General features: G+C 37.4%; 1 protein-coding gene across 3 annotated transcripts in view; it reads left to right on the top strand.

Moving 5' to 3' along the window:
• SLC12A2 (solute carrier family 12 member 2) overlaps positions 1-14159 on the top strand; it is a 58735-nt gene that overhangs the window by 7704 nt on the left and 36872 nt on the right. For all 3 annotated transcript variants that reach the window (XM_027896438.1, XM_027896439.1, XM_027896437.1), the window contains exons 2-5: positions 9724-9843; positions 11628-11703; positions 12307-12402; positions 13906-14045. In XM_027896438.1, the coding sequence (XP_027752239.1) occupies positions 9724-9843; positions 11628-11703; positions 12307-12402; positions 13906-14045 (432 nt within the window). The remainder of the gene's footprint in view (positions 1-9723; positions 9844-11627; positions 11704-12306; positions 12403-13905; positions 14046-14159) is intronic.

Here is a 14159-nt window from a genome sequence, read left to right as displayed (position 1 = left end):
GACTTTATGGCATCATGCTCAGTGTATAAAGTGGGGGGAAGAAGGAGGAAAGGGGGGAAGTTTAGAGTGGTGAAGTTTGTCCTCCCAAGTAACCTGGGACCCTGCTGTCTTGGAGGTGGCTGAACACCTGCCTGCCCATTGGAATTAGTGAATTCATTCCTTGTTTTGCCTTGCTTGTGTGTTTGGCTTTTGCTTTCCCTGTTAAATTGTCTTTATTTCAACCCATGAGTTTTCCAGCTTTTACTCTTCCCATTATCTCCTCGATCCCACTGGTGGGTGAATGAGTGGCTATGAGGGGCTTGGTGTGTTGGTTGGGGTTGCACCATGACAACTTGGAAATCTGATGTGTTCAAAACAACTTCTTGACAAGATTGAAATGGATTCTCTTTTGTACTTAGTTGCAGAACATTTTATTTCTTGGACTGTAATTGAAAATGCAAATCTGCTCTGCAGGAGACTTGCTAATTGGATTTACTTCAGCCCTCATGCAATCAAGTTCTGCATCTGCTTCATTCTGGGATGTTTCAGGCTTACGTGTTTCAGATGCTCATGTGACTACGTCCCATGCTCAGAGCCTGGATTAATTTTTCCTAGTAGTGCGATTTCTCCTTTCAGGAGAACGCATGTCAAAAGGAATATTGCAGTCAATGCTCAGTAAGGAATAATTACTTGGGTAAATCATTCAGAGTACAGTGGTTCTTCTGGAAAGGATCAAATACATTAGTGCAGAAGGGAAGGTGCATTCTTGAGATGTGAAGTATATAGACATGAAGTCTGTAAGTAGACTTCCTCCTAAACTGAATGGATTGGTTGCCCCTGGACTTGTGCGGGGAATCATACTTCCTTCTGGCTAGATTTGTGGTGCAGTTTTCTGTTAACTGGAAGTAGAGAGACTGGAAAAGGAAGTTTGGGCATTTTTTGGGGAGACTTGGGGTTTTTTTGTTTGGTTGGTTTCGATTTTTGTGGGCTTTTTGTTGGTTTGGGAGGTTTTGTTCGTTTAGTGGTGTGGTGTGGTTTTTTGTTTTGTTTTGCTTTGGCTTTTTTTACTGTGACGGACTGTGTTGACCGTTTCTTGTCAGGAAGGCCTGACTTTGCCTACAGTATTTCTGGGAGCGTAGACCATAAGCATGTAGGTCTTCCATACTGCAAAGCTCCCAAATAGAGACCTTTTTTCATTTATCTCTAATTCTCATTATCAGCTTGCCCAGAATTTTCATATCATCCTCTGGCTATAGAGGGATGTATGAATTAAGGTGTGAAGTTGTATTTTGCTAAGTGGTTTCTTTCTTTAATATTTTTGGTATGGAGGACAAAAGTATTATTTCAGATAGGAAGGAAGGTGCTCTTGCATATCCACAGGTGTCAGCAAAACTTTGCTGATGTGTCACATGCACAAACTACTTGAAAGGAATTTGTCTGGTCACACCATACTGGCTGAGGGCTTCACTTAAGTGCTTCCCTCTGGAACTTTTCTTATGGAAGTAAGGATAGTTCTTTCCTGTCATGAAAGGTGCAGAGATTTGATTCTGAATGTTCTGTGCTGATGTCATGACAAGCAGATCTAATGGTATTTATACTGTCATTGTTTTCAGAGGCACTGATTAGTAACCAGCCTTGAGAGAGACATTTTTTTGATGTGATGCTTAGGAAAGCATTGAATCTTTTTGCTTAGAAAAGGCTGAAAACTCCAAATTCCAGTAGAAAAAGTAGATAGATGAAGGGATGAGCTCACCCTTGGAATATTGCACAGTGTTCTGATGCCTGGATTAATTGGGTGATATAACAGGTTGGGGGCTGTTGGACAATACCATGACAATCAGGGTCACTCAGGGGCCAGCTTCTGTCTATTTTCACCAATTAAAATACTCTTAAGTGTGGGCAGTTTTGCTGTTATTTCACTTTTGAATTGATTTCAGACTTTTTTCTTCAAGCAGAAGTCTACCAGATTGCATTTTTTACATCCATCTCATTTTGGGACAGAAAGGTGGTAATTGTCTCCTTGAAGAGAAAAGCTTATAGCCATCATGTAATATGCTTAGAGATTTGTCAGGAAAACTGTGTGCATGTATGACATTAAAGTGGTGCTAATCTTCACAAACAAAGCTCCTATCTATCTTTGTAAGCATACCACCTAGAAAGAACCAGGATTTTACTCCTAAGCTGAAATCAGTTAACTGAGTAAATTTCTTGATTAACAGTCTTCCGAGACTGGTTAATGCATCATACTATTGTAAGAGTTGGGAGGATGAGTGTATGATTTTCCCTTTAAAGAATTAAAGTAAAAATGGCTTTTAAAATAAGTATGTGTATATATATATATATATATATATATACATACTCACAAAAAGTATTGTTTAATGTTTCTCTATCAAAAGAAATGTTGAGTGCAAGACAGAGAAAGAAAAGCTGATGGCAGAGACATGTAGCTAATTTTTCAGTTGACATGTTAATTGCAACTATAAATTTTTTCTGTTTAAAATTGCTCTACTGTAATCAAAGTACAACACACTTTAATTTCAGCTTAAGATAACATTAATGTTCTGTGTTTGATGCAATCTGTTTTAAAATCTCTGGAAGTGGATGCCAAAGGCATTTGCTGCTATATTTTAAATGTGTAATTGTAAAGAAGATAATATAGCCAAAGCACTTAAGTTTGGTCTCTTGGCTGCAAACCTGCAAAGGATTTCCTTTGATTGAAGTGAGTAACCAATGGTTGAAGCTGTTCACATTTGATTCCAAGGAATCCCGAGTTTTAAGAACTGTGTGTTTTATCTGAGCAATTTATCTTCTGTTGCTCTAGGTCACTTCTGGATGCCATTTAATAAGTTAGGAGGGTTTTTTTGGGTTATGACTGTAAAGATGCTGGTGTGGGAATTATGGCAAGTTTACTAATAGAATTTGTAATTCTCTCCTGTTTTATAACCAAGCAGTAAAGTATGAAATATGACTGCTGAAATTTTTTTAGCTTCTGTCAACAAGCAATGGTTAGCAAAGTTTCCTGATAGTTTTTTGAGTTTGTTTTTTCAAGGAAATGCAGAAAAGGCGCGTAGGCAGACTGAGGTCTGAGTATGTCCTTTGCATGTACTAACCGACTGGGTTTTTTCCCCATTGGTAGCAGTACTAACCAGTCCGGCTTCCCATCTAACTCCTGAAAAACCTGAACACCCGAATCTATTTTGTTAATTTAAAGTTATTTTTAACTAGTGAATTACCAGAAATTTGTGAACTGTCCCAGGTGTGGGTGAAATATACTGGCTTGATGAGTAGCAGTTTTTAAGTGAGAAGTGATGCTGTTTGAAGCACCCATGATTCAGACTATTACATCTATTGATAAGGTGTAAATGGTGTAATTACGATGCAGAAAGTCATAATCTGCTTTCAGTTTTAGAATTTATGCTTCCATTGCACTTTCATCAGAGTGAGGGCTGTAACAAAGCATTAATTGAGAGTTGTTCACACTTGTTCTTTGTTTCCAAACTTTCTTGTGATGACCCTGCCACCATCCTTATTTCAGCAAAAGAGGAATGGTGAGGAATGACTAGAGCAGCGTGCAGCATTTAAACTTTGTGTGTTCATTCATGGCTAGGCTTCGCGAATGCAGATTTGAGAGGGGCTCTACCCACGCTTGCTACAAGCGCGCTGATGGCTAAAAAGGCCAATGCGAGATAGACAAGTCTGGTTGCAGAAGGCACAACAGAAAGACTCCCCAGGTGATATCGACAAGACGTGATTCTTTCTGCGTTGTCTTTTCTCCTCGAGAGTGATCTTGCGTGTGTCCTTGAGAGTGATCTTGCGTGTGTCCTCAAAAGCAGCAGCAGCGTTATAGATGGTGTGTCTCCAGGCCTCCTGATTGGAGGCCAGAGCAGACCAATGGTGGTGATCAATATGGCCAAGGCTGAGGGATTGTTTCAGGCAGTCCTATCTCCTCTTCGGGGCTCCTCTCTTGCGGCAGCCAGTGGCAAGTTCCCCATAAAGCACAATCTTAGGGAGGCGGTGGTCCTGCATCCTGGAGACGTGCCCTGCCTAGCGCAGCTGAGTTCTCAGCAGCATGTGTACTGTGGTTTTTTTCCCCTTTGGTTTACTCATTACAGGATTATTTTTCTGGTGTTCTAGGCTTCTCAGCTAAAAGTATTTAGGATTGACCAGAAAAAGTTCTTTGAAGGGTAGTGGGAGAGACAGCATACTTTTTATTTCCTTATTACTTTGTTTTCATAGGCACTGACTTCCAGTTGTGTCAGTTTCCAGTCCCTAGTTCTGATAAAGTTTATGCTGTGTTAAGCTTATTCTGCATTGTTTGGTAGGTCCAAATAGCAAATGCCTTTCTCAAGAAGTAACGGTTTCATTCAGGTTTAGTTATTGGTACAGTATAGTTTTGGGGTGGTTGTGGGAGGGAAGCTTAGGCATAGAGAAAAAATAGCTCTTTGCCAACAACAGTATTGCAAGTGTTAGTAATTTACAGAAGAGACTGTCCAGTCAGACTGTTCTTTAAGAGAGTACTATGTAGAGTAAGATACTTTGAAAGTAATTACCTATGATACTTCCCTTTTAGAGCTGATGCAGAGTTTATTTTCCTTACACACACAAAAAAAACCTGCTTGAAAACTATCAGACCTGGCAGAGGTGTATTTCAAATTTAGTATTAAGAACTCACTAAGATTTTTTAAATTTTTTGTTAGTCTATGAGCAAAGGTAAAAATGAATAGTGATTGTTTGAAAAACTGGTTGCTAACAGTAGTTGGGTCATCAGGTCAAGTCAAAGACTGGCGAGAACTTATTTTTCCTTTCAGTACTGAAATACTTTTGAATTTTATTGCCTGACCAAGATTCCAGGATTTACTTGATAAAGTTAGTGAGTTAAAGGATTAATGACAGGACTGTCTGGTGTCCCTGGACAGCAGTCTGCTCAAAACCATTCAATAGATTTAGGTGTTTTGGAAAGGAAGCTCAGTGCTCTTGATTTCTTTCACAATTGGTTAGATAAAAGCATTAAAACATAAAAACAGTTTATCAAACTGACCCTTATGCAAAAACTGGCAATTTCATGACTGCAGGCATTAGCATGCTGCAAAAGCAATGTTTAAAGAACAGATATGTTTGATATAGTTTGGTGTCCTTCAGACAGCATTTAATGCCTAGTTGATTATTCTTTATCACACTTTATTGCACAGTATTACACCATATCACCATTATCACATTTGTACCACTTGTATACTGTTTGTAATTGTTATATCAGAGGTAAACAAATTTGCTGCAGGATTATTCTGTGTACTCTATGTGTGCAATACATCTAGCACTTCTAAAATATTTTATTTAGATAATTAGAAATGTCATAGATGATGGGAGCTAGAATCCAGAAGTTCATTCCAGGAGGAAAAATGAGAGATTTGCTCTTCCAAGAAAAGATACTAGGTATTGTTTAAAAATCATAATGTTAGTATAATGTGAGACAAAATGTCTAGCAATTCTGCTGTACTTTGATGACTTTCTTTAATCTGTCGTTATTTTATCCACTGGATAAAATGTGTTTGAATGAGGGAAGCAAAAAACAAATGTTCATAAGCTCTTTGTATGTTTGAGCTGTGTTAATTCTGAAAGTATTCTGTCAGGTTTTGTACTTGAGCAGCCATAGTTTTAACAGTGTGCAGCTGTAGAGTTGGGATGTCTGAGAGTATAGTCTCTACAAGTAGGGATTCTTCCTCTGTTCAGACAGCTGGCGTGCTGCATCTGGATCAATACATTTTACTGCTTGCTTCCTTTCACAATAAGTAACGTTTTAAAATGGCAGTGCCTACAAAATTTAACCTTTGGGAGATGAAAGCAAGAAATTGTCATGGTAAGGTGTGGGAAACAGCTTGTCAGGAACGCTGGAAGCTGCAGTGAAAGGCTGCAGAAAATGTGTGAAAGTCACCCTTGTGCAGAAGACTTCCTGCAAACATCTCTGACCTCAGATCTTCTGCTCCTGAGGCTTTGACTGCAGCTGGCAGGGGAGAGACCTGTTGCTGCACAGAACTGTTCTGTCAGTACCTCTGGGGGAAAATGGTTCTCAAGTGGCTTCTCTTATTTTTTTGTTCTCAGCAAGCGTGTTAAATGGTAAGAGTACTGTGCTCAGTGTCAGAATACCTAGGTGCATAGCAGTTTTTAATGTAAGCAGCTTGATTAAATGTGCTGGAATGCCATTTTTATATTTCCTTGCAGGAACTGGAACTTGAAAATATAAGGCTCTTGACTTTCTTTAGCATTATGATACCATAAACATTTGGAACCAGCCCCAGTACTGTATCCTACTAAGAGAGAAAAAGCCATTGTTTTGAAGCCTTTCTAAGGAATTCATGTGAGGAGAACTCTGTACTATATGGCATGTGGTAACCCTGTAACTGGTCACACTTGAGAGATGGAAAAAGCAGTTAAATGCTCTAGTCTCATCTGCTTCTTTGGCATCCTCTTTCCACACAGGACTAATTGTAATGGGATGTGTTAGCTAGAGAAGTTAATGGCTACTAGGTACATACCAAGTCAGGCAGTCCACAAAGACCGTGGTCTACCTGAAGTAACACCCAATAGTCTTACACACACACTTGCTTGTTGTCCAGTCCTTTACTTAGGGCTTCCAAGTTTGTGATTTTTGAAAAGAAAATGAGCAGAAGACTTCATGTCTGTTTATTCTGGTACTACCTCATACAGTTCAACATAGCCAAAGTACATTGCCGATAAGTTGGGATTTAAATAGGTTCATTACAAACATGCTTCATGACATACACGACCGTCAAGACCTCTTAAGTAAAACTAAATAGCAATTTTTACTGATTAGAAACTTTCCTATGAACTGCTGTAGTTCAGGCTGTGTGTGAAAAATCTCCGATCACTTCTGGTTGCCAATTACTTTGTCATTACTAATCTATGAGGCTATTCACAATTGGCACAAATAACTTACTGTTATGATCCAGTCCTGGAGATGAAATAGTAGATTATTTGTATTTTTCAGATACTGTGAAACAGCAATGCGAAGCTCTGTGTAGGGGCAGAAATTTACTATTTCTTTTCTGAAGTCCTCTCAGTGTACGATAGAATTGTCAACGCGTAAATGAATCTTACTTTTCCTTTAACAGTGCAAATGAACACCATAATCAGTCAAAAAATACTCAGTTATTTTGATTTAAAAGTTGTGTTTATAAGAGCATTTCTGATCTGAAATGCTAAAACCTCTTTCCCCCTTTTGTTACACCCCCTCCAAATCCACAGTGTGTTAGTGTTTTTCACTGTTTATGAAGATCTTATCGTACATGTATTGCTGTTCTGAAATAGTTCTGGTGCAGTTTTTTCCATTCAGTGTGTGACTTGAGTAGAAGCATTGTATCCTCATGAGCACAAGCATGAAAAATACTACGCTGCTTGATTTACAGCTGAAACCACAGTGGTGCTTTCTTCATCTTGCATTAGAGGGCTGAACTTGGAGCCTTATGTAGTGGAATTCTTTTGTTCCCACACTCTGTAATATCTATTCTCAGTGGTGCTTTATTGGGCACCCACTAGCACTGATAACCGGGAGTAACCTCTCAGTTATTACATTTTGCTTGTGCTTCAAAATATTTTCCTAAGAAATATTGAATAGTGTGGAGAGACGAGACATACAGAACAAAACTTCCTTGTGTTCACAGTGTGCATATCCTGGGGCTGATCTGGTAACTGATAACTCAAAATACCAGTTGTGAGCCATTCTCTCTGTCCCAGAGTGCAACAGGCTGAACTATGGGGCTTTTTCGAGCACTGCAGTAAAACATGAAGCTCTGACGTGATGGTTGAGGTTGGAAGTGACCTCTGGAGGTCACCTTGTCGATATGTGCAAATTCTACCACCACCTGGCAAGCCACATTCACATGCTCAAGTATATGATTCTTTCTTACATTAGATACTAAGGTATTCTCCACCTTCTTGTAGAACCTGAACGTGCAGTAAACAAACTTGAAGCTTGTTTAAAGAAAACCAACCAACCACAACAAAAAACAAAACAAAACAAACAAAAAAAACCCCAACACAAACAAACAAAAAACAACACCCCCCCCCCCCAAAAAAAAACCCAAAAACCAAAAACCAAAACACATTAATCACTGTAGTGCTAAAACAGTGTTTTCGGACATGAAGATGCAAATGCCTTCTACCCTTCCTTGATCTTCTTTTTCATCTGTTTAATATATGTAATATAGTATACATACACACACACACATGCATTTAAGAACGTATGAACCACATATATGTCTATTTCTTTAAAATCCTTTCTAGAGTCTATAAAATGTACTCTTTAAGAAAACTTACTGTTAAAGGTAATGATCTGGAAACTGATCATGATTCTGCCTAGTAGTGGAAAGCTTATGCCTTACAGGATCTCCAGGTGTGTTGTAGGTACCCATGGCTTTATGAGAATTTTGTAATTCAGAATGGATGAGAGAAGCACTGACATGAATCTGTCAGTGGATAAGGTTGACATAATCTGATTTTTTTTTTTTTTTTAAATCCATTTTGTGTGTTACTGCTGGTTATAAGGGGATATAGGTGGCACCCTTCATAATTGACAGGTTAGAAATATTTTCTCTTGATTCTGTGCTAAGAGTATATTTGGTATTAATGTATCAGGAGTAGGAATAACTTACAATATATTTCACCCTAATTCTTGGTGTTTCTCTTCAGCACGGCACATACTTCTTGAAAGCATTGTCTGTGTCCTCTGTATTTTGTGTTTTATTTAGCAAATGTGGGTTCTTCCCTTTACCTCATTAGGATTGAACCTCTAATGTTTTCTAAGCCCTCTGAATTGCAGGCTGCTTCATAATACACTGCTTGAGCTGGTTTGTTGAATGGTATTCAGAGGCTTTCTAGTGTATCCATTCTTAATACTTGTTGCCTTGGGTAACATACTTTGCTTAGATGGCTTCTTGCAAATTTCTTACAGCAAAAGTAGGAAGTATTTGAGTTTGAATGCTCAGGTGTTCGCTTGGCTTGGCAAAACAAAACTGCCTCTTAAGCAAGTGTATATAGACATATTTTTTAATATATATCACATAGTTAGGATTTCTACATTGTGAGGTTGGGAGTTGAATTGTAAAGAAAAGCTCTGAGTTTGTTTTTTGTCTGTGGGACTGATGTTTTCTGCATCTATTATCCTTCTCATTTAAACAGGGAAAAGCTGGAAGAGACTTCTCTTCCCTCCTTTTCCCTGAAAAGCCAATCTCCCACCCTTCTTCACAGCAGAGTCACCTTACAATGAGTAGTAGAATAGTTTACAGAGAAGTGAATAATTTATTTCCTGAAAAATTGATCAAGTGACAGGTAAGTCTGAACTACAGGTAGCGGTACAGCTGACACCAGCAACTTGTGGTAGAAGAGTAAATGCTTCCAGATTAAGCAGTGAAACTTCCTGTGCTGTAGAAGTCACTGCATTTGAAATCTTCTAGCCATTTTTTTAAGAGACTAGGTGTTTGCTTTTTTAGGGGATGTAGAACTGGTTCTTGAAATAATGACTTCTAATAGTTTGCTCTTGTTTGTTACATTCTTTGAAATCTGAAATGTGAGTTCTGCAAAGAACATAATGCAACAGCTCAAAACTTCAGACGCATCATTCTATAATTTTTCTGTTTATACAAGTAGATGGGAGGGTTTTTTACAGCATAAGTATCACATGCACACTCTGCTCTTTCAATCACATAATATATAAACTTTTTGTTTTCCAAGGAGCCCTTTGAAGATGGCTACGCAAATGGTGAGGAAGGCACCCCAGCCGGGGAAGCAGCTGTCACTTACACACCTGATAGCAAAGGGGTGGTCAAATTTGGATGGATAAAAGGTGTATTGGTAAGTTTGACGTATTGTACTTAGGTTTCTTACAATCTTTCTAATAAGCATCTTTTTTGAGAGATGTTGTGATAGTGCAGTATAAACAAAAGATTATATGCATGAGAGATGTGAAAAATACCGTAATTTTAGGAAGGGTTGCTCCAACCTTACTGAATTTTAAGGAAGTAATTGCTTCAGGACTTCAGGTTGTTAGGGGATTATGGTGTCTTAGCATGTTTTAGAGTTTTTAAGTTGCGTAATTTCCAAGAAGAAAAAAGACCATGTTAAGTGTTCATATGTAGGAAAAAAAAAGTATGCATGAATTTTAAGTGACAAATGTTAACTGAGAGAATACACTTAGTGTGTGTCCACCTTGAATTGGGACTGCATGAAACAAAAAAAATGTTTTGAGAAGAATACCTATCTGTATATAACAAAACTTGTCCATGGTAAAATATTTAAATTTTGTTGAGCATGTTACAAAAAGTCGTCTTCTAAGCTGTGGAAGTCTTGACACTAAATACAATGTAGTAATAGTGACAAAAACTGATTTGGAGTAGTGAGAAATCACAGATTGCATGGGCGTTTTTTATTACAAGTACATATTAGTATGTTTTTAGTATTTAGGCAAAGAGAAACCATGGTTAATATGTACTCTCCAAAGCTCTAAGAATTTATAGTGCTGGCTGCAAACAAAACAGTTGGTTAAAACATGCTGAACTGGAGCATTCAGAATACCTAACTTTAGTTCAACAAATTTCCTCTAGGTATTGGCAACTTCTTAGAAGTACTGAAGTAGCCACATTCCCTGCCTTGGGAGAAGGAGAGTGTCTGTGATACTGTGAAACCCAAATTCTGTATAGGACTATTCCTCTAAGCAGTGTTCTGATATTAAAGAGTTACAGGGTAAATATTGCTGACTGTTTTCTTCCAAAGCAAATTTAAAATTTTCTAGATGGATGATCTCATTTTTAATGGTTTGAAAGTTATAGTTAGTATTTCCTAATAAGCATAAGCTGCCTGGATGAATATGTTCAGCTCAGGTGATCTGCATTTTGCAAAAGACTTGAAAACTTTGGTGATTTGGAGAGCTCCTTGTCTCCCTTCTCTTTGCAGGATTGATATCCTCTATTCTTTAGGTAAGAGAGAGACCCAAGATTTGTTTTCATTTTCCTGTCTAAATTCTACACAGTGCAAACTCTATTTTTATTGGGAACTAGGAGTTTTAAATGCAGGGATTAAAAAAAAAGACAACCATCCATCCTGTTGCTGTGCAGCTGTGTTGTAAGACACAGAAGTTTTAGGAGTGAGAAGTTGTAGTGGTTGTTTTTTACTTTAAAAATAATAAATTATTAAGTAGGATATCGCTTTAGTGCATTTCTTTTTGAGAAGGATCTATGGGAGATCTGAACTGAGACTGTAGACTTCACAGTCATAGTAGACCTCTGTCTTATTTTTAGTTACGTGTTTTGTAGTATGCATTTTGGATCCTGAAGGTTGGTATCTAAATTATTTTTATTGTTTGGTCAAGACATACTGCAAGTGTCAGATACTGAAGTAATCTTAACTTTATCTGTCTTCAAGGTAGTAACTTCTAAATTTTATTTAGGTCCTTTTTTTTTTTTTTTTTTATCAAACGTTAACTTGTCTAATAACAGAGTCTGTTCTTGTGAAATAATTTAAAAAGTGGTGAGGAAAGACAGCAAGATAATTTCAAGAATGTTAAAAACTGAAATGAAGAGCTAGTGAAAATGACTGCAGATGTAAGACCTAACCATTGTAAAATTTCTGTTTTATATTAGGTACGATGCATGTTAAATATTTGGGGGGTGATGCTCTTCATCAGACTATCATGGATTGTAGGACAAGCTGGGATAGGTATGTGTACTAATGCTGTTATTTTATTTCACTTATTTTTAAATGTGACCCAAAAGAGGTGTTGATCCTGAGCTTACACTTCAAACAAGAGTAGAAAATGACCTTGATGTTGCCCATTTTTATGGTAATTTACCTTAATCAAAACTTGAAGCACTTACTTAGACTTTTTCATTTAGATATAAAGCATGGAATTTAAAATGGGCATTTTTAAGTCTTCAGTGAACTGTAGAGATAAATTTCTGATCTCTGATTATTGAAATTTGAGTATAGACCTTGTAGCATATAACCAGTATTTTTCAAAACTTGCCTTAGTATTGGACTGCACAAAATCTCTGCTCTGCAACAGGATTGTGTTCTTGAATCTCGAGGATGCAGCTCTTACCTTGCTGATTTAAGAGAACATTTACCCAGTTTTATTTTTATCCTGGAAATTTCTCTGTACCAAAGGGGAGAAGAGAAGACTTTTGCTTGAATGTATGGAATCATGCACATTAAATTTGTGGGTTTTTTGCAAGACTGTGTATTTAAATGGAGTTAAGTTGAAGGTCTGTATTCTTTAATACCACTGGGCTTACAACTGTTTCCTCCCCCTTTTTCCAAAAGGTCTGTCTGTCTTGGTGATTGCAATGGCCACTGTCGTGACAACTATCACAGGACTCTCTACTTCAGCAATAGCCACAAATGGGTTTGTAAGAGGAGGTAACCCAACTTTCATACAGTTTTTAAAGCTTTCCTTACCCTGAAGTGCACACCTTAATGTTGCTGAGGAGCAGTCTTCTTTATGTTCTGTATTTGTGTAAATAGTCATATAAATAGTGTTTATTTATTGACCAAGAAGTCATGTAAATAAACAGTCATGCTAATAAAAAGTTAATAGTTAGCCAGCTAATTTGATCTAACTAGTGGCTTCTTCTCCACTGTGAAAGAAACATTATTCTTAACTTCTGGAATACAAACATTTTTAGGGATACATATCGAGGAATAATAGGGTCTTAATATTCTCCTGCATCTGCACTGTGCACATATGCTTGTATGTGTTCATGTCCTGAAATAAACCTTCATACAAATAACTCTTCAAACTCTTGATTACCTCCAGCTTCCCTGAGGCTGATTGTTTTCATTCTCTTTCATGGTTTATGTGCTGTTGTCAGAAATTCCTATAAATATTTTGTAAGTGGTTGATCTGACATGGTCAAACTACTTCATGACATACAAGACTGCTACTAGTAGAAAAATGTGATGAAATTAAAATAGAAATTTATAAAATTGTCTTCATTAAGGTTAAGAATGAAGAGAAAAGCCTCAGTATCACAAAGTAAGCAGGCATAATGGGAAAGGGCAGCTGTGAGTGTTAGCATTATGTCAGGCTTAGTTTCTAAATGTTTCTACTTTTTTAATTGTATTATGCATATCAGATTTTCCCATTCCTATGGGAGCGTTTTTTTAGTCACTCTTGAAATACAGTACTTTATTGGAAAATCTGAAGTGCTGAATGGGAAGAACTGTAGAATAAAATCACAATTTTTTCTGTAAAAATCTTATATTGCAGTAAGTTTTGTGTTTTTTAATGTTTCATAAGGCGTACAGAGTATGACCAGACTGGCTACATACATATGATTTGCACAAGTGTGATGCAGTGAAATAATGATTTCCTCATTCAGTTACTTCAAACTGGAGCTGTAGGACTTTGTTGCTTCTGGAAAACTTAGTCCTAAATTTGAGGAATATGCCTTTGCTACGTTTTCTACTGCGGAAAAATCCTTTAACACAACAGAGCTTTAAGAAACAGGTCTTGGAGGTTAGGGACCTTAGTGGGTTTATTACAGTTGGCTTTGTCAGTTTCTTTATCTAAAACTAAAGAAAATGTTTAATAGCAGAACTGTACACAAGTGCTTTGAGCAGTTTGAAACAAAAAGCCCAGTAATACTGCTGCTTGTGTTACAGTTTGTTTTTTTAACCAGAGAACTCGTTACATAGCTGAATAATATGATGTGGTGCATGAATTGTTCAGATATATTCCTGACACTTCAGTGTGTCTGTCCCTAAAATACTGACTTTAGGGTTATTTTCTAATACATCAGGAAAGGTACAAGAAAAGTAGATTCTGGCTCATGTAAAAATTAAATTGCTGATGACTGAATGTTCTTTAGTTCTGTCATGTAGTGGGGTTTTTTTGTCTTTTGTTTTTCTTTTTTTTTTCAGGGGGAGCATATTACTTAATTTCACGAAGTCTGGGACCAGAGTTTGGTGGTGCCATAGGTCTGATTTTTGCATTTGCCAATGCTGTAGCAGTAGCAATGTATGTTGTTGGCTTTGCAGAGACAGTTGTGGAGCTACTCAAGGTACATGGATGATAGTGGTTGTATTGATTACGCTTTATGCAAGTTTGAGCTGTGATCTAATCCCAGAATGGTTGGGTTTGGAGGGACCTTAAAGTTCATCCAGTTACACTCCCT

This window comes from Empidonax traillii, unplaced genomic scaffold (assembly GCF_003031625.1).
Source record: "Empidonax traillii isolate 1590-97213 ecotype Southwest subspecies unplaced genomic scaffold, ASM303162v1 scaffold497:size1267575, whole genome shotgun sequence".
Taxonomy (NCBI): Eukaryota; Metazoa; Chordata; class Aves; order Passeriformes; family Tyrannidae; genus Empidonax; species Empidonax traillii.
Note: the sequence above shows the minus strand (reverse complement) of the source record. Positions and strands in the feature narration are given on the sequence as shown.